The sequence below is a fragment of the Monopterus albus genome, unplaced genomic scaffold (genome assembly GCF_001952655.1).
Source record: "Monopterus albus unplaced genomic scaffold, M_albus_1.0 scaffold1.1, whole genome shotgun sequence".
NCBI lineage: Eukaryota > Metazoa > Chordata > Actinopteri > Synbranchiformes > Synbranchidae > Monopterus > Monopterus albus.
This window is the reverse complement of record NW_018127881.1, coordinates 4,819,584-4,840,956: the sequence shown is the minus strand read 5'-3', so window position 1 is coordinate 4,840,956 and position 21,373 is coordinate 4,819,584. Positions and strand designations below refer to the sequence as shown.

At 39.5% G+C, this 21,373-nt stretch overlaps 1 protein-coding gene across 1 annotated transcript in view; it reads right to left on the bottom strand.

Annotated features, from left to right (window-relative positions):
* Positions 1 to 7: 7 nt before the first annotated feature.
* Positions 8 to 21,373, bottom strand: part of anks1ab (ankyrin repeat and sterile alpha motif domain containing 1Ab) — a 25,671-nt gene continuing 4,305 nt past the window's right edge. Inside the window, 12 exon segments of the mRNA XM_020591360.1 lie at positions 8 to 3,706; positions 6,880 to 6,977; positions 7,827 to 7,931; positions 9,079 to 9,261; positions 10,537 to 10,674; positions 10,808 to 10,891; positions 11,158 to 11,229; positions 11,427 to 11,564; positions 14,293 to 14,463; positions 15,732 to 15,839; positions 19,275 to 19,421; positions 20,117 to 20,215. Coding sequence (XP_020447016.1) covers positions 3,595 to 3,706; positions 6,880 to 6,977; positions 7,827 to 7,931; positions 9,079 to 9,261; positions 10,537 to 10,674; positions 10,808 to 10,891; positions 11,158 to 11,229; positions 11,427 to 11,564; positions 14,293 to 14,463; positions 15,732 to 15,839; positions 19,275 to 19,421; positions 20,117 to 20,215 — 1,455 coding nt within the window. The 3' untranslated portion in view covers positions 8 to 3,594.

The window sequence follows — 21,373 nt, the reverse complement described above, 5'->3', positions numbered from 1 at the left end:
TATTTAAAGGTGCCGCATGTGAGATTTAGTGACACCTAGCAGCGAGGTTGCAGACTGCTCTCATACATCACATAAAACAGCCTTTGCACTCGGAAAACAAGTGTGGCAGACTTGACCAAGCAAAAGCTAAAGGTGGCTCACTTGACCGCAGCAGGTTACCCAGCACCGGCCATGATCTAGCTAAAGCTATTGAACACTTGTATTTAGGTTAACTTTATTTGTTAGACTAAGTTACCTGTCCAGCAACAAGCAGGCACCTTTGGTGTCATTCTGGAAACATCTGTTCCTCATAATGTTACTACTTCTTCATCTTCCAAGCATCTCCAAATCCAAACTAACATGAAATTCTCACTCTAGAGCCAGTGTGTGGTTTATCTGTTGTTAGCTACTGTAAAAAACATGGCAGCTCAACATGGCGGCCTCCATGGCAGGGAACCCGCTCCCATGTGAATATAAAAGGCTCATTTTATGCTAAAGAAAATACAATGATTCTTATTTGCTATTAATGAAAACATAATTATGCATATTATGGCCCATTTCTGCAAATAAAGTTTTCTAAATCGTACACATTGTACCTTTAAGGGGAACTCATTAGTGAGTTGCCATACTCAAAGTAAACTATAGATAGGTAGCCTGAATGCACAAAACATTAGAAAATGATCAGACCGCAGTAACCACTTATATTGCGTTAATGTGAAAATTCAGTACAAGTCAGATTTAGTCATAGCAGAAGAGCCCAAGGGCTTGTCTGAAATGCTTTTCAAATAATCGGTTGCTGGAAAACATTCTCAAGTTAAACACCCTCAGGTTAAACAAAGTACCAAAGAAAATATGCTAATTTGTACAGAATACTTGGGTTGTAATATGTAGCAGGTTTCTTACCTTCATGTTGACACTTTTATGTGATACTTACCAAAGACCATGTGCATTTTTCTTTCTGAACTGTTTTCTTTTCTTTTTTTTTTTTATAAATACACCTTTGATCACAAATAAAAATATATATCTATATCTATATCAGTGCTTCCCCTGGACAACACTGAAGTAAAATAAATGCCTGGTAATCTTTTGAAAACCAACAAGGTTTTTGAACAACACTTGCAGGGTTTCCACAGGTCCTTTAAAAAAAAAAAGTCTAAAAATCAATTATATAAAATTTAGGCTTCAAAAAGTCTTAAATATGATTTTGACTTTACTTCTATAATGTCAGGTGAACTTCATTTGTGCTATTCTGTGATTAGGGAAACTGTTGTGGCAACAAGGTAGTGGCTCGTTTTTCTCCATGTTCTTTCATCAGTTCATATTTATCATGGTGTAATAAAACTACCAATCAAACAAACTTGGAACTGGAACATTTGCAAACTTTGCAGCCTGGTATGAATTTATTGGTAGCTGGTGCGTTGTGGTTTGTGAGATAACGTAGCACATTTTCTGAGTACGGGTCTGTCGTTTCAGAGACAGTTGCATAGCTGTTGCATTTACTGTATACTTGTGCGAATGTTAACACTGTGACTAGGGGAATCTCAAAGTACATAAACTGTATAAGTCAGGAAACAGAAATGTAGATTTTGAGCCAGGCTCAAAGCGGTTATCATTTTCATCCTAGGACTGTTTTTATATACCACTTCAAGTGCTGATAAACTGTTTAGACTATCAGAATATGTAGTCAGTCTAGCCAAGTAATGCTAATTTTGAAATTTATTCCAATGGTTTTGGAGATGTGAGTGCTTGCTAGCAGACCAATTAGCTACATCTCAGTCAAAGCTATGCTGGATCAACCAATTGGCGTGCAGGACATGCAGCTCTGCACAATGCATAGCTGAAATTTGGGAGGTGTCCATGTCGGCCTGTCTGCGACCATCAGCAACCTACGTTTACCCATAAATGCCTGTGCTGTGTAGATGCGCATTGACGCCTATGTATAGTTGCTTAAGTGGTTGCTTTTATGTCTTCATCTGCTTAATATAGGGAAGTGCAAGTTTAAGGAGACCTGAACTGGAAAACAATATCGCTCCACTGACTTTGTATTGTGTGAAGGCATCTCTAACAATTTGGTCTTTTTACAAATGACTAAAAGCTGCTGTATGGTAGGATGCACTGCCAACAAGGTGAAGAACCCAGAGTTATTGTTTTAAAAGACAAACTTGGACATTAGCAGGAAGAACAAGGAAACTGGAATCCTGACACTTGATATGCCTTCGTGTGCAGCGACCGTTCTGTCTCTGTTAAGTCAAATTTCCAAATGTCATTTTAGGTTACTGTATTTCTGTAAGTTAAGCTAAAGGGTTTTGACATTATCCAACTTGTGTTATAAAGAAAGCTCAGCAGTGACATGTTTGCAAGTGCCTTAGCTAACCTCAGTAGCTTGCTAACATTCTAACAGCTAACTTGTCTCATCATTTTAGTCATCAGCTGCACCCCAACTTCTCTCTAGATCTGGCTCTATTTTGGAAATAAATTGTAATTTTCCTCCCTCCTGCTATGTGTTAGCAAGCTACTGTAGTTAGCTAAGGCACCTCCAAATATACCAACATGCCTGCTGCACACAGACGGTGTCAGGATCCCTGTGTCTTTGTTCTTCCTGCTAATGCCTCCCAACTTATCCACTTTTCTTCTTAAAGCATTTTTGTCAGCTCTTAAAACTAACTATGGGTTCTTTGCCTTGTTGGTAGTACATCGTACTACACACCAGCTTTTAGGCATTTTTCACTTAGAGCAAAATGGTCAAAGAAACATCTTCATGCAATACAAAGTCAATGGAAGGCAAAGAATTATCCCAGCCCACTGGAAATACCATGGAGACAGCAATAATGATCTATGATTTTCAAAGATCACCAGGCACTTAAAAAAAAAAAATCACATGCTTAACCCTGTGACTTGAATATATTTTAAAACATTACATTTATAAAATGGGGCTAATTATTTGTTGAGTTTAGAGGTTATGCCCCCAACTAATCTCTTCAGCAGGGGAAACACTGGTGGTATAATTGTATAGTAATTGTTATAATTGTCACTAACTTCTGTCTTTTGATACTCATCCATTAAATAAAATCAATGCTGACAACAGGGTTGAGGGATTGTTTTGCCATTGTAGTATTTAATTTCCGTAATATAATATTGCTTTGAAATTTGAAACAGTATCGCATATTCATTGACAAACCATACTCTGTCCACAAACATGGGCAAAGCATTGTATGCTGGTACATTTTTTTTCTCTATACTGTTACATTTCTGTTTACCCCTTTAATAGTTCCCACAGTTACCATCTCCAATTCACCTGAATCAGTAGAAATGCTAATTAATGGTCTACAGTGCTCTAAACATTACGGTACCTACATGACAAGATCAGAAAGTCACATGGAGACCAGGAAATAGACTTGACCTTTCTGATTGACCTTTCTCAAGGCAGTAGTGAAACACAAGCCCTGTTTAACCAGTGATGTGGGACAACAGATTACCTTTCATCTGTGTGTTGGGATTGATATCGGGGGGCAGTGGGGGAGCAGGAGATATACAGAGTGAGATCTAAATGTCAGCGAGTACTACTAGTTGGCCCTGCACATTACATAAGGCTTACCTCTCGTTTTCTCTCTCTCGCTATCTCTTTTCCACTGCTCTGCCCACTAACTGAACAAGCAAAACGCACTCGCATCGGCTGCTCCCCTTCAACTCACAGCTTGGTATCCGGAAACTTGAACGCTGGGGTGAGCTACACAAGGAGAACACCAATGTTAAAGACCAGTACATGCACAGCCAAATCATGCCACCAAAACTTGCTTTAAATAGCTGCTGCTCATTAAAGTGTAATGCTTTTATATTATCCATCCGTACTAGAGCAGGTTGTCTTGGTGACATATAAAATGGAAGAACATATGTGATGACAATGGAAGAGTGGAGGGATGAAGACCAGTGTGTAACAGAGAGAGGGAATGTAAAAAGCAAGTGGCAGATGAGCGGGAGGCGACGAGACACTGCTACAGTACAAACAAAGACTGCTCAGGCCGAGTGCATCAAGGGGTACGAAACACAAAAAACAGTGCCAACATGCATCTTCAGTGGAAGCTAACAGTTAACAGTCAGAACAGAGTGGCAATGACACAGCCACAGTACTGCACACAGACCAGCTAACAGTTTAACAGGCAGTCTCCAGCCACACCGTCTTCAGGAGAGGCGCTCGATACCTTGCATCTCCTGCAGTGTACACAGACAAGGACAGTGGCCAGTGATGTAACAGTCAAAACTCCCATGAGGACGCACAGAAACAAGGCATACAGCACACACAGCAGGTAGTGCACACAGGGGTGGGAACCCACAGATATGTCAACTCCACAACGAGCATTTTTTAGTCACAGTGCAGGAGGAAATTTTTTTTTTTTTTCTTTAAATTTTTGAAAATATGGTGCCACGCTCTCAGGAAAACAAATCCATTCACATTAACACAACACCACAGCAACATTTACATTTGGCTCTTTTAACGTAGTGGAATTAAGTCCTTTTACCGCCGTTTTATTTTTCAAGTGGCAAATTTACGTGTACTGTCTAAACTGGCGTGAAACAGCATGGATACCTACCCATGTGGTCATGATATTAAGATACTAAGTTTGGAAGTGGGCACCAAACTGTGCTCGGGGCTCATTATTATACTAGAGTTTATTAATTCATGCCAAGGTTTTTGTTTACATTAGTAAAATTGTGACATGCAGAACCAATGTCAGTATACTAAGTCTATGTAATTTTTTGGGTCAAATTGTTTCTGTTTCTTTGCCTCTGGTTGTATTAAAGCCGAGATCCTTCATGATCCCTTCTTAGTCATTCTGTATTTCATACAATACAAGTATTTCAGTCAGCCCCCCATCTATCAAAAAGTATCACAAAATGCACTGTCCTATTTGCACCATAGGAAATGAAAAGGTATTAAAAGGGATAGTGCCATGTTTTAACACAGTGTTTTTATAAATTGACAAGAAGGTGCTGTGATTTGCAATCTCTCAGTGCTACCATGAATGCTGAGAGGCACAGGGCAGTACAAGGCCAGAGCAAAGGCTCATCTGGACAAAACTGTACCATTGTAAGAGCAACGTCATGCCAGCCAGTCACAGTCAGTTTGATACACCAGTAAATCAGACGTGTTGTGTTACTTTAGTGTTTTTGAAGTAGGGGGGAGGCGTGCACTTGTTGGGTGGTGGTGCTCAGGGGGGTTGAGGGGAAGGTGGGGGGTTTAATTGATTATAGATAATCCGAAATGAAGTAAGGCTGTTGTCCTCGGTAAAATGTAGGAAAAGTTGTCCACCTGTGTCTACAGGGGTTCAGTAGTTCTTGGTCCATTTGAGTTCAGACATCAGTGATAGAATCATGACCGATCCATCGTCTTGTTATTATGAGTACTGTACAAATGCGTAGAAAATTACAGGTTTGCTGCAGGTTGCTGTTTTGCCTTTCAGTGATTAATTGTCCATCTTGCATCCCATGCTAGCAAAGCAGCCTCCTCATAGTGCCTCACAGTGGTAGATGCCTGGTAAGACAGGAAAGGCTACAGATGGAGAAAGAAAAAAGTAATAACTGTCTTGAGGCAAAACAATCGTTAAGTCAGTAAATTAAAAATAAAAAGATGCTGAAAAAATACAGAAAACAAATAACAGATTTAGTTAAAACTCAAATCTGTGTGACATCAAAAGAGCCGATTAAAGAAAAAATTCAGCATTTTGGAGAAAACTCTTCATTGCTTTCTTACCAAGAGTTTGATAATACTGATACCACTCCCATGTGTATGCAGGAAATGTGAAGCTGGCTATCTTACAAAAAGGCTCCTTCCAATGTTCAACACCTCCTAAGCTCACTAATTAATGTCATGTCTCATTAGAAACCATCATCTGATCTGTACAAAATGACTGTTACATGGTTATGCAGTCCCCAACATTTGATCATTAAAAAAAATGCCTAAAACAAGAAAAGTAATTAAGATGCAACCTCTAGTAGCTAACAGGAAGCAAAGTAGCAATTTGTCATTCTTATGTGTTTGTATTTGAGAGCGCTTTAGAAGTACTGTTAGGCAGATTTTGTTAACTTAAGACACAGCCAGACCAGCCATTTCCCCATTTCCATGTTTTATGCTAAGCTAAATTAGGCAGCTGCTAGTTGTAGATTCCGAGTTTCCATACAGAAATGAAAATGGTATCACTTTTGTAACTCTCAGCAAGAAATAAATGAAGCATAATTCCCTAAACTTTTCCTTCAACAGGGTAACACACTGGCCACTTTGGTATTACATACTTAGCAACTGGAAATTCTCTAACTTGGTGTAAATGAGGAGTCTAGATACAAAGCAAAATGAAAATGGTCATGCTTGTTTTGCCTGTTGAGAATCAATTTTTTTTTTTTTAATTGGCTGAAAGAGGAAGAAAAATAAAGACGCAACCTCTGGGAGCTATCGGGGATTTGGAGGCAGATGCAAGTTGGCAGGAAGAAGAGGATGAGGAGGAAGAGGCAGTTTGGTTGAGAGAGCAGGGCCCATGTAAAATGAGATCGGTCCAGGATCATCTGTTCCAGGGCTCCACCATTGGCTGCAGCAGCAACAGGCGAGGGAGGCTGCCATGGGTGTTGGGGAGACACGGGAGAGCCCCAGGAGTGATTTTTCATGGCAGGTAGGAGGTTGATGTGGGTTGCTGGACAGGGCAAAAAAGGGTGCAGGAGTAGGCAGCCCCAAGGGGTGCTACAACATCACAGTGAGAAGGCACAGGGCTCGCATGTATATAAGTGTGTGTGTGTGGGTGTGGGTGTGTGAGAGAGAGATATAAATGGAGAACCAAATGTAGGAGGAGAAGTATGAGGGAGTGCAGAGGGGCAGCTGTGGGGATCCAGCCTCAGAATATGGTGGTCTCATACTTGGTGCTGACAGGACGCCTGCTGGAGTCCCGCTGGTCCAAGAGCCAGGTGGTGCTGCCCAGGGACTGCATGTCTGTGTCCATCTCCAGGGGGTCAATCTGCCGGGGGAGGGAGGGAGGAGGGACGAGAGGAGGGTGTGAAACGGACGGCAGTGGAGGCCATTGCGCCACACTGATAAGTCCTCAGCACACACATGAGCATGTGGATTAGAGGCACAGTCCAGTGATCATGTTATAATCACGGACACTCAGGGTTCAATCCACAACATGGGTGATGTCTGACAGAAAATATACTGAGCCTCTGTGAGCCGCAGCAGTACACAGAAACTACCAGTCTCTGGGAACTAAAAAATAGTATCATTAGAAGATCGAACGCAATGTGCACTACGCCTGTGGCTATTGTCATAACATGTGCAATCAAGAGACACCTGTCTACATTCATATTATGCTGATTATTTCAGTTACATATAAGTTGAAATGGCTAAAAATAAACCACAGGCATTTGAACGTTTTACACTCCCTGCTCATGGATGACACCTTCAGTTCAACAAATCTTAAAAAGATAGATGCAGTACATGGAATCCAACAGAGACAACTTCAGCCATCTTGTTTATGACCACTATAGAACAAATCCTCACCAGCTCAATTTAGCCAACAGTCCTCATATAAGGTAACTCAGATAAAAAAACAAAACAAAACAACTATCCCCTGGATGTGGTTAAGCGCAGAACTAACTGCATCTTAAAATTTAAAAATGCAAGGTGACGATGAGAGATGGAAAAGTAAAGCAACGTGAAAAACGTTTATGTGTGAAATATTAAAAACCACAAAACAATAGACAGAGTGCACTGCAGCACCCCAGCAACAAAAAAAAAAAGAGGAGGGTGGTGGTGTGTAAGCAGATGTGTGATGAGTAAGGACTGAATAGAGGAAAGGAAAGAGAAGGACCTGGACTCTGGGGGTTACAGAGTGCAACGGGAGGAAGGAAGGACGTTGGGTAGTAGTACACGTGTTGTGACAGTGACAGCAGCGGCATTCAGGTAGAGGGGCACCCTGGGAAGCAGGAGGACCAAGAAGACAAGAATAAAGACGTTAAAAAATGATAGAAAAGAGGGACAGAGCATTTAAATGCACTGAATGAACAAAGAAGAAAGTAGTAGCAGTTCAGCTGCTTAGAACTAAAAACTGGAAATTATTCAGAAACATTTTTCTACTTCTTGTGTTTTTGGTAACAAGGTCTCGTCCTCTAATTGGTCCATAGGGGTGTAACTTGAGTGATGTATTGGGGGGGGGGCATAACTTGAGGCGATCTGTATTCCGCAGTCGGACCCTTCTCCAGTAATCTGAATTTGTTCTGTACGAGAATGTAAAGCTTCACAGGTATAGCAACTGTAACTACACAGTCAGGGGCTTAGTGAACGGTCAGTTAACACCTTGTGAAAGTTGTTTTTAATTAGCTGTATGGTTGGTTAAACTGACTGGCTTTAGTAGGATTCACACAGCAATAAAAACATCAAAACAAACTGCAGCAGTGTCTTCCCAACCAGCCAGACTCATTACGTAGCTTTGTGATTACTCTCTATATTACCTTACAGGCAGGTAGTAAAAAATGTGATTTGTGTTTCTGCATAAGCATGTGGTCCAGCAGTGTGCATGCTCCCAGCTGTGCAGCTCTCTCAGGTGATAGTGATCACTGAGTGCTCATTATATGTAGCCTGAGAGGTCAATATATCAATGCTCAGCTCTTGGGACATTTATGCAACATGCTCAATCAATAATGAGGAAGCAGCGGAAGAGTCCAACTATTAAGGCTGAGTCCTCAGAAAAATCTCAAGAGCAAATCATAAACAACAAAAGTGTAAACCACTTTTTTCATCATGTTTCAATTATGCACACAAAAGAAAATATCCCCTGACCAGACCACAGTTGGGGGTTGGGTGAGAAAACATTGGCAGCAAAGTACTGACTCATCACTTTCTACCACGCACACAACAACTCTTCCTTTGTAGGTTTCTCATTGGGGAGTCAGTGGTGGGTAAAAACTCAGTTATAGGGTCTGTGCAGCTTTTCCAAATTTTGATTGCACAACTGCTTGTTTCTGCTGTTCCTCTGTCCTTTTAACAAGTACAGCAAATACTTAGACACACTCACAGGTCCACACATTTAGTCTAGTTTTGAGAGTTTGTAGGGTGATACTCACTGCTGTTCTCCGCATGCTGCTCCACGACTGAGATACAGGGCGGCTGATTTTGGTGTCTATGACCTCTGACGTCAGCGAAGAAGGGGGGGCATAGTGTCTCTGGAGCGCCCTGGACTGGACCGCCATCTGATATGCCACCTCAAACGCCTGTCCCAGTGTTAGGATGATCTCATAGGTCTGTGTCTGAGCAAATAGAAAACAATGGGTTTAAATTTGTAATAATCACTCATATAACAGCTACCATATCAGTTGGCGCTGACACAAAACCACGTCCTCACAGTGGTTGTCTTTTGGTTTTCAAAGGCTTTTAACTGAATTCCCATTAGCCTTGACACACACACACACACACACACATTTAGCGTTAGGATTAACAAAATCAACTGTATTCATAATTTCTAATGACTGTTTTGACATCTTATGTATTTAATATTTCAATATTTAGAATTACCATAATTGTATTCCGCTTGTAAATGCTAGTCTTCCACAATTTGTTGTCAATCACAAAAACATTGCATAGTGCACAAAAGCCCCCATCTCTTTGATGAATATCAAACACTAAGAAAGGCAGAACATACTGTATGCAAAGTGATTGTGGCCAATACAGTTAAGTGAGGCTTAAAAAGTTTGGGCTTAAGTCTTGTTTTTACCACTTTGATCATCACAGTTCAGTTAAACCCATTTTCCTGCAGGTAAATATGGCTCCACAGTGGTTCCTCTTGCCAAAGACAAAAGACTGCTGTTGACCTTTACAGAAGTGAAGACAAATTACAATCTGTCGCTGTACATGAAAATGTCATGCATAGCAGGAGTGGGACTTCAATCAAGTCATTTGATGAGCCAATCAAGAAAATAATGTCCATCGAATGTTGCATGCCGTTTTAACTGTGGGATTCCAGACATCCTACAGGAGGACACCTTTTTCTAGATTACTCAGTGATGGATTTATAAAAACCTGAAGTTTTTGGAGATATAAGGGTTTTTCTCTACGGACTGTAAGGAATTCGGGGGTAGGGTAAGACTTTATTGATCCCACAGTGGGGAAATTCCTGTGACTGTTAACACAGGAGAAGCACCTTTGTATTTACTATATACAGTAGTGCACGACATTTACCATCTACCATTTTATTTGTGTGTCTGAATTGACTGTGTACATGTATCCATTATACACTGCCCTCATAACAATCCACAAATGGGAAAAAAGTTTCCACAGAGTACACTATTCTTTCTACAAATAATCCTACACTTTACATTTATAGATGTAAAAATTGTTACAAGACTCAACTGACAGTAATGATGCAAAATGCTGATGATTAGTAAGTGCCCGAAATCTCAATGTCCTGCTCAGTATTGATTAAACTACTGACAGTTCCTCATACAGTGGTGAATGAGCGACTAAGAGAGGGATATCGACCATGGCCAAGGTGTTTGTTCAGACCAGCGTAGAGATGTATTACTCACCACTTCCACTGTGCTGAAGACATGACAGAAATGGTGGCCACTCTTCAGATCCTTGGTGATGTAAGCAAAAGTGCAGAGGTCATCTGGGTCTTGGGCAGCACATGAAATGTTTCTGATCTCATGTTCCGCAACTATGGTCTAACGAAGACAAGGATAGAAGTTAAGTGCTAACTGGAAACCAACCACTAATGGAGGTTGAGAGTGGCAGCTGGAATGTTTGGGTTGGACCGATCAATAAACACAGAGATGCACAAACATACTTTCCCATTACCTTCGTGGCTGCGTCAATGAACTTGACCCCTCTGTAGGTAATGGACAGAATGACAACTGGACCCTTTCTTGAATCCTTTGATTTCTGGAATGGGTACAATTGAGGTGCATGTAGTACAATAAAAAATAATGGTTCATGCGCTAGAAATATGATTATGACAACAGGGACTGGCAGCTGTATATTACAGATAGGCTTTTCTTCAGTTAACATGTTCTTTCATGTCTGACATCATTATTATCATGAAATTAACAAAGTAGTCTTCAGTTGTTCTTCAGAATAGTTTATTTTCCAAAAGCTCAGTGCAAATGAAGTTAGAAAAAATATTCCTAAAGGTTTTTTGTAATACTTACCCTAATTTTAGCACAGGCATCTTGTGTGGACTCAATCCCTCGTAGATCCCTGATTATCATTGATCCGAGATACTAGGAGAAAAAATAAAAACACACCAGGGTTGAGTCTATTAAGATTTCAGTATTGGTGCTGACACACTACAAGTCAGCTACACAGTAAAGTATCACTCTATTTCATGGTAAACAGTGATGAAAAGCATGGTAAATATTTTGTAACACTCATCTATGTTGTACGTTGTGTCATGTAAAGACAGTAAAAAGGGACTTACAGTTGCCTCGTACCCGCAGGAGTCCAGGATGAGTTTCTCAGGCTGGTGATGCCAGGCGGACACTGTGGCGTAGGTAGCAGAGTGGCTCGGTGGCCGGAGGTTTAAACGAGACTCTTTGTGTCGTTCACTATGTCTGTCCTGCAAAGATACAAAATCCTTGGTTGGTGAGGATAAGAAAGAGGAGATGCAAGTGAATAAATTACATTCTTCTATAGGACAGTGGAAAGCCGCTTGTATGTTTGTACCAGGACACCTTTCCTACACAGATCCATCCCTCAGTCAATAACAAAGAGTTGGGATGTAATGGTATTTATAATTTCATGATAGTGCAACAGAGAACTGTCTCAATGCCATTGTGGGACTGTGACCTATCTACCAGGATATTACGTGTTTTTTTTTTTTTCACTAGAATAACAGCGTTCAGGTCACAGAATTTGAAACTAACATAGCGGATGCTCCGCTCTTGACTTTTAGAGCTGTTGTGTGGCAGCATTTCAGTTTGCCTTTTTCAAGAAATGAAACTGGTGGAAAAGAAGCTGACTGAATCATAACTTGCAAATACTGCAGAACGAAGGCAATACTAGCATCATTTAGGAAGGAGATAGTCCTGGATATGTCTCACAGAAGCAGTCGGGACACAGTTGTGCACAACACTAACAGAGATGAGCAAACTGGATGCACATACACAAAACCAACCATGTGGTAACCATCCTTAGGTCTTTTCTCTTGAATTAACAGACCATGATTCCTTTTTCAAGAAATGAAACTGGTGGAAAAGAAGCTGACTGAATCATAACTTGCAAATACTGCAGAACGAAGGCAATACTAGCATCATTTAGGAAGGAGATAGTCCTGGATATGTCTCACAGAAGCAGTCGGGACACAGTTGTGCACAACACTAACAGAGATGAGCAAACTGGATGCACATACACAAAACCAACCATGTGGTAACCATCCTTAGGTCTTTTCTCTTGAATTAACAGACCATGATCTTTGAAAAACACCTCCAGTAAAGCATAAATCACCTTCATATGGCTTGCTCTAGAGTATTTTGGCATCATCTTTGCCTTGTTCTGGTGCACCAAGCAGCAATTTACTCAATACTGCCCCTGGTGGTCAGGGGATACCGGTCGGGAGGGCCACCAAACAAGAGCAAGTTAAACCCGGTACTAAAACACGGGTGTTCCACTGTGAGTATGACTCGTTTACAAGACCCAGCTGCTGCAATAACATTTTATTTTATTTCAGGAAAAGACTCCTACTGACTGCTGCATTATGTTTTATATACAGTTGTAGACATTACACACACACAAACACGCTGATTTAATATTTAGTAAAGGGCATTTTTCATATTCTTTCTTCATTTTTAATATCATGATAAATATCATATAATGTACTTTTTATCATGTTAGTATCGTATGGTGAGTTTTTGGTATCGTTACATCCCTAATAAAGACTGATTCATTATACACTGTATATTGTGCATTATACTAAAACAGAAAGCCAGATTCCACTGGCCCAATTTGTAGCTGCATTGACTCCCAGTACAAATTTGTCTCTTTGTCAAGCTGGTGAGGTAAAAGACTTCTGACTGCTGTACTGAAGTCTGCCTGGTCAGCACTTTAATATAAGTACTTTTTGATCTGCTGGTATGCCCGATAAATATTCATGCACTGAGTTGGGCCTTCAGGTCAGTGTAGGCTGTGCTCAGCTCTTTCATAAATCACCTGTCAGAGTAAAATATATTAATGACAATAACCCACCAAGCATTTAGGAAAATGATAAGAATTGATTTTACACAACGTAAACTCAGAGTAATGCACTCATTCAACATTTCCCTTATAGATGCTGATCTGTGTTTTCTATTTGGCCTTAGAGAGTCAGAAACTATACATGTTGTTTGTGTATGCGTCATAGTTTGTCTTCTAGCAAACTGTAAAATTTGATCACCAGGTTATTCTTACTTCACTCTCCTAAAGAACTGAAAAAATTCAGGAAGGCACATAAAAACTCAGTTCGTGTCAGTGAAAGAGACTGGATACGATTTTTATTATATTTAGTTTTTCAAATACTTCTTTCAGAGCTGTTCTGGAGACAACTAGTTGAGTTACATTTCCCTGAGTGAAGCTAAACAGCTCAGTAAAAGTTGGTTCTCTAGGAAACAAGCCTTTCTGAACAGCTTTGTTATGGCCATCATTCCTCCGTTGTCTTTCAATGAATTTGTATTTCATTAAAAACTAATAATTTCTAAATAAATAAATAATTTTACAATTTTTAAAAATTTGTTTTAAAATATAATTTAGCATTTATTCTCCACATTGTGATATAGATCAGTTTTGACACAGTGATCTTGAATGACTTCATTCACATCAACCAGCTAAAATATAAATAACAGAGAACAGTTTTTCAGCCAGAAGCAGCATTGTTAGGCATCATAATATTAGTTCCTCCTGTATAATATAGTAATAGTCACAGTTATAAACTATTTTCTTGAAAATCACTTTAGAAATTGTGGATAAAGGAATAAAATATGAGACAGGAATCTTTTTGGCTAATCCAATAAATTAAATACCTCAAAAAAGTTTTGTCATATTGTATATTGCTATAAAGCAAATTCTGTTCATTGCTGTTCTACAATGATGACAATATGGGCTGATATCCCGTGATATTAACATGAGAGCAACTACAGTATGAATGATGGGGTGAAATCTCTAGTCATGTTTTTTAAATTTGGCTCTGCCCACCAAGATATCTCAACTAGTAGGCTTTCCAACCAGAACAGATTCCTCCTCTGTTTTTCTACTAGTAACTGAAAGTGAGTTAGCTGGTTTCCCTGAAGATGATAAGAATGAACTGAAGAACTCACTACAGAGCGTGGTCTCTCGCTGTATGACCGCAGAGAAACGCTACAGTCTTGGTCGACTCCTCTCCGCCTCCGGTCCGACTCAGTCAGGGGCAGGAGCATGTCCATGGAGCGACTGGTGTAGGGGTCCATCTGACTGAGGGGAGACGTAGTCTGGGACAGGAGGTCATGAAACTGCCACACATACAAATGCACAGAAACACACCACAGACACAGTACAGATTACTGATTTGACAGCACTGTCTACATGGACTGGTTTCCCATTCAAGCTTAATCCTCAACAAAAAGCCTCTTTCATGGAAGGTCTCGATTCTTTTTCAGCCCAGTTTAATCTGCCTGGGAAATCAGCCCTGAATATTTAATGTTTCAGAACATAATAATATTGAAAAATCTCATTCCAAAATTAGATATCTGCTACAGTATGAAAAGGATCCAATCTCTCACAAAATCATGCTGGCACTGAAATACAGCTTGCCATAAGACAGTGTGTGTTTTGATTGTTGTCCAATAAAGAACAATAACAGGGTGTTATCATCAATCTCTATTAAAAATACTGAGCACTCTCTCACATTATGTAGCTTTCAAACCAAGACTGACACTAAATATGGGTTATGCTGAAGCCATATGCAGAGCTACCCTTCTAATTGGGTGTACTGGGCATACCCAATCTATTAAATGAATTAATGCTGACAGTACGTTTCTGCACTTTAGTGGTTAAATAATAGCACCAACACTGCCGCAGTCTGGTTCACACTCTTTGTGCTGTAAAGTGCTTTAAATGAAAACATCCTGCTTGGATTGTGCAAACATCAAATCAGTGTCATCTAATGAACAGGCTTTTTGCAGGGTTCACGAAGTTAAAGACCTTTTATGACATTTTAGTACCACAAAAACTAATTTAATACCTGTGTCACAGTCATATCAACCGAAGTATGAAAAATAACAATGAAACCCAGATGTATGTTACAATAACTTCTAATCATTTAACACGACCTGGACCTTGATAAGAGGCAGAACATAGAGGGACAAAACTGCAGCTTATAGTTATTTTCATTTTAATTAATCAATTAATCTGCCACTTAATTTCTAATCAATTAATCAACTAATCATTGTGGCTCTAGATGAATTAACCAGTTAAAAAGTAAACTATTTAGTCAAGGTCAGCATATGAATTTTAAGAGGTCTGGAACAACATTGCTCTAGATTTTTTAGCCAGTGTTTTCATAAACCAAAGACACATTTGTTGTGTTACTGCCTACAACAGGCTAGAAAAATATGTAAGGCCTTAGTAAATTAAACTGAACACTTTCTAATACATATAAATTCCTTTTAGTGAAAAAGAAAACAGTGTGTTTTAACACTCTGAGACTTGAATGAAGAGCTAACAATGAAGACCCTTTAATAAATGTAAACTGTATCAGTTTTTATATCACCAGTCTTACCATAATTGGGGACAGACGACGAGACTTAGTCGGAGCCTCTTCATAAGGTCTTTCTGCTAGAGAGGCAATGATCCTCTTCCTGTGGCCGATGGGACCGATCTTAATAACCTAGAGACGACACAATATGAAGCAGACCTTCCAGTGAATTGTCACATCAATATCTCATATACAAGAATTTATCTAGACTAAGCTAATAGAGACATATAAAATGCACTGACAAAGAGCTGGTGGCACACACCCCTCACCGCCAGGCATCCACAAGCACACAGAAACGACTCTCGTCAATAATTCAACCCCAATCTGTTTTGCCATAAGCTTATAGTACAGCACTGTCTCCTTGCTGGGACACTATAATTCATGATCCATTTTTGGACATAGTGGTTAAACAACACAGAAGAACCTGGTTATTTATAGAGGGATGGGTAATATTCAGATAAGCAAGTGATTTTCAGATGACTTTATGACATAGGTCAATTTCATCTGTCACAATCTAAATACTTCATGTTGATTTACTTTTTTTTTTTTAACAGTTTAACTGCCACATCTATCCATCTTATCTGTCTCTTTAAACCATTTACAAATGTCATTTCAGCTGGTTTGACTAAAATCCTCAGGGGAAGTCAGAACTCATTATCTCAATATTTGCAGTAATTGGTTATTAACATTCATGCTTGGCCAGTAAAGGTGGGTGAAACGGGAGGGTTGAGTGATTAATGTTACATGTGCAATCATGTTGCTGGTACAAAATATTCCTTAACAGGCTCATATCATTCTTTGTCTAAAGGCTTCAATTATTCATTCAGTGAGAGGCAGTGGTCTGTACTCTGGGTTTCTGGGGCTGCTTTTATTATTCTCATGTACAAAATCCCAGTGAGACCAGTATGCATGAGGTGTGCACAATAAGAGAAAATTTTAATTGTAATAAAGGGCCTGTGTAGACCAGCTTGTAGATTATCTTGATGCTTTATTCTTTTTGCTGAAGAGGATTCAGGAAATGTAATGAGCAAAGTGAGTTCTGCCAAGATGCTCTGAGGCAGTTCTGCTACTCTGCACACTGAAAGTAATGTGCCCTGCTCTCACACCCATCTTTCTGTACTGCATCGCATGCTGCTGGACACCATCCCTCAAACACTGCATATACAGTATGTTTGGCTGCGGCTGATGTCACTGCAGCTGTTGCTTGTTTCTGCCATTTTGCCACTGCTGTCTCGGTGTGGCTCGCATCAAGATGCACGTGGATATGTAGGTATACATGGGAAAAATATGATGGCTGTAAACACTGATCATATACTTCCTTCTGTGGCTACTTATCAGGCATTTCAGATCATCTGTTTGGACTGTCTTCACCTAAACAATAATATCTTCTACATAACTGGTGGTTACTGCTGCAACTAACAGTAAACTTCATCTTTGTATGACAACTGACATCAAGAAAAACTGGTAGCAATGCTGATAATTTAGCACTGTGGTCTTAAGTGGTGTTTAACTGCATTTTAAATATGGAACACTGCAATGTGAATAAACCCAGTAAAGCATTAAGTGGCATTTATAGTCATTGGAAGGGGTTAACAGGAGTTCCAAAGGGTAGGTAGGTACCTACACTGCAGAGGTAAGGAGACTTGAGTCACATGACTTGACTCAAGCCAGACAAGTTGCACGTTTGAGGACTTGCTTGACTAACACTGGTAAAAGACTTGATATTCATGACTTCAGACTTGAGACAGACAACTCAAAAATTACTTCACTTTTTAAATTGAATTATTAACATTTTAATATTTTAACATTTTATTAACAAGAAATGTTTTGTGGGTGATTTCTAGTGCAATGCGTGCAAACCTGGCAACCTACAGTCCCAGAATGCAACAGACCACCAAAAAGCAATACAGGTTCAGGAATGCAGCTATCATGGAGGGGCCTAGTCCAAAAAGAACAAAATTTGGATTCAAAGATTATATTGCTGATGGTGATAGTAAGAAGAGAAAAGCGGTATACAAAGCCTATCCATCTATCCATCCATCCATTATCTATACGGCTCATCATAACGAGGGTGGTATACAAAGTGAAAAATCATTGACAAGACCACGACAGCATCCAACTTCATCTGTCACTACAAAACTACAAAACTCACAAAGACAGCTATGTACATGGATGTGTACGTTAGCCAGCTTACTGGCTGGTCAAACAGCTTTCTAGCTAACGTTAAGTTTCAGATGGTAGACTTGGCTTCAAATCGATGACCCATTTTATTAAATAGAGGTTCTGATAGCCATGAAATCATGCCTTTTCAATTAATAGCTAAGGGTCATTTTATAATCTAAGAACGCATAATTAATGATCAGAGGAGGTTTGTGAATGTTTCACTTAAATGCATGATATTCCCATATCATGATCAGATCATCAGAATTTTGTATGGCTTGTGACTTGCCTGACTCATATTAGGGACTTAAATTGCTTGATTCTCACCACAGTAACTTGGGACTTGCTTGAGACTTGGACATGCGTGACTTACTCCCACCACCGCTACATTATGATTAATAGTTAAGAGTCAGATTTAACCTGCTGATATCTCTGTAAAAGCTAAATGCATGTGCAACATGTTATTTTGTGTGTCCGGTGAAAGAATAAGAAACCAGTGGCATGTGGTTATGTTCATTCATTGATACAGAGTGGAGACAGCAACAAGCCCCTCAACACAGAGATAAATCCAACATAAGTCAATGCAAAACTTCAAAAATATCTACAAACTTCTTGTACCTCAGAAGCATCTCAGCTTGTGACGCCTACAAATGAAACGATGATTGCTTGCAATCCCTTATCACAGTTCAACCAAGGAGTGATTTTTTTTCTTCACAGACTGGGTCATATGAATCATTTTTAGAAGCAAGATGAAGTAAAATGATCCTGTATTTTGCAAAAACGTAAAGATTAGAGAAAATGCAGAAAAAAAATGTAGCAGAGGAAAATGTTATTTGCTCTTCCCTATCCCATTAATCATCTTGTAAGCATCACATTTATCTACCACTGCTGTGATCTAAACCAACACTTGCTCGGCCAAACTAATACATGCATTTCTCGGTCACCTCTAAACTTTTAACCCAAAATAAATTAGCACTACTTTGCAATTACCAGTTATCATAAAGCATTATACTATTTCCATAAAGTTTAAACCAACGTACACATTTCCCTGTCATCACTCACCATGTTGTTCCTTAATTTACATTTTATCTGGTCGTATCTATTAATTGCTCAGTGATTCTGAAACTGTGTCTGCTATAGTTTTATGCAAATCCTACCATTACACAGGGCTTCTCTATTATTTCAACATAGCATTTAAAGTGCTTCTTAACCTCAAACACAATCTATAAATCAAGGTGGTTTTGTGATTAATAATATAATTATATGAAAACCGGTCCAGGATGTCACACATCAACAGCCATTGGTCTTTGTCAGAGAGCGAGACGCTGACGTGTTTCCTGCTTACCCATCGTCTGAAAACAGTCTAAACTAAAAAAAATGTACTGGATAAATGTCATGGCTTCTTACATTGACAATCTCTAGCTCCCACAGGTTCTTAACACACTCCAGTGTACGATAACCACTTGAAAGAAAGTTGGGCAGATATTCATGCAGACCCAGTCCATCCAGCCACGAAGCAAGAGATGTACTGCCATCACAGCCAAGTGCTTTCACCTGCAGAGACATGTAACAAAGACCTCAGTGAAATGCACCTTTGTACTGAGAAAAAGACCTGAAACAGGAACGTATATTCTTGTTTTCCAGCTGTGGCTGTAATTGTGCCTCAACAAAGCTGGATACTGCTGCTGCTTTTAGCCATATTAAGCCATTATGTACTGCCACTGACTGACACAAACCTTCATGGCTCCCAGAGGATGAATCGAGACTTACTGATCACGTCACTTGTCCTCTAGTGCCACCAGCAGGTTGACTGACTGGTTTATTACCAAATTATTACCAAAAACTAATAACACAGTGTAGCAAATATTAGCATACTGACCGGTTTAACTGAGATGGCGAGTGTTGTTAACAGACCTACTTAAGATCAGCATGTTCACTGTGTGTCAGAATTTAGATAATAAGTAATTATGCATGCTGTATATGTAGTTTACTTCCATTTTTATCGAGGCAGTGTCATTACCTTCATGCTATTTGATTTGTTAGCCCCCAAACCTGTAGGTTAAAAATGTTTTTCCTTTGGTTATGTTTTACTGGAAGATCACTATTTCAGCTCTGATGAACCACTGATCAAGTGAACAATATGGCAATGGGATCTGTCCACAACCACAAAGCCTTTTTCCCTTTATCTATTTTAGGCCACATCCGAGATTATCATTTTTTTCCTAAGGTTAAGTTATGATATTAAGCACCTTGGGTAAGCTGCGTGCCGCATGGAGAATTTTCTTCCTGTGTCCTGGGTCAGTGATCCCAATGTCTCTGAGGTCCTGGTCCTCCATCACGTTACTTCCCTACATGTGCACCAACACAAGAGAAAGAGAAGTAAACACATTCACACACACACCCAGACTCAAACACACATGCATACAAATAAATAACCACAGGCACACAAGCAAATAAAAATGTAAAGAGACAATACATAATATAGACATACTAAAGTACAGTACAAGGAAATAAATCAGTAAGCTATTATACAGTATATCTCCCCTCACACACACACACACACACACACATATCCATATAGTTTTTATACATAAAAGACATTATACTGACATATGACAAATATGTGACAAGTACATAGATCAATAAAAATATCATGACATTCTAAAATGCATCTACCAGCTACACAAATGCGCACTTGTCAACATACACAAATGCTACACAAATGTACATCTCTGACACAAGCAGTAACAGCAGAGTGGGAGGACAATGAAGTCAAAAACTGTACATGCCAAGAGATATCAGCATGATCTGTTGAGACTCAGCGAGAACAAAGCCTTCATAAGTGCATCTACAGACTCTGTGTTTAATTGAGGGAAACTAAAGAGTCCAAAAACAGATAAAAACATTTCACTACTCCTTAATGTAGGACGCAGAACAATGAGCAATAATCATTTTCTAAAATCTTGACTGACATGCAGTCTGTTTCATGTAGCTCTCCATAGTCCCAGTTCTGTCATCTTATTCTGGTTTATATGCAGGAATAAAGATACAAGGAGAACCTTGAAAATGTGGAGCTAAGCGCTTTTCCCTGTGGACTGCTGCAGATTGATTCTTCTGGCCAAGAATGTTAAAATGCTCTGTAGTCTTTACTCATTCTGCTTTCACTGGATTGGTTTCAGAGCACAGTGCAGCAGCATTCAGGGTGCAGTTGGGAGATTACTCACTGATCACTAGAATAAAGGTCAAAATGAAGCGGGGTCTGATGTAAGGCAGGCTCAAAATAGATTCCCCACTTTTATTAACGTAGCTTGAAGTTTGACAATGCCTCGGGAGAGGCAGCAAACTTATTATTTCATGCTGCATTTGAAACATGTGACGAAAATGTGTGGTTCAGTTTTTACTTAGCTCATGAGCTATGGTAGTCTGATTTAATCTGATACAACCTGCAGATGTAACCATAGTAGAAGTCTTTCATCTCACTAAATGCACTCAGTTAAAGCAGGAAT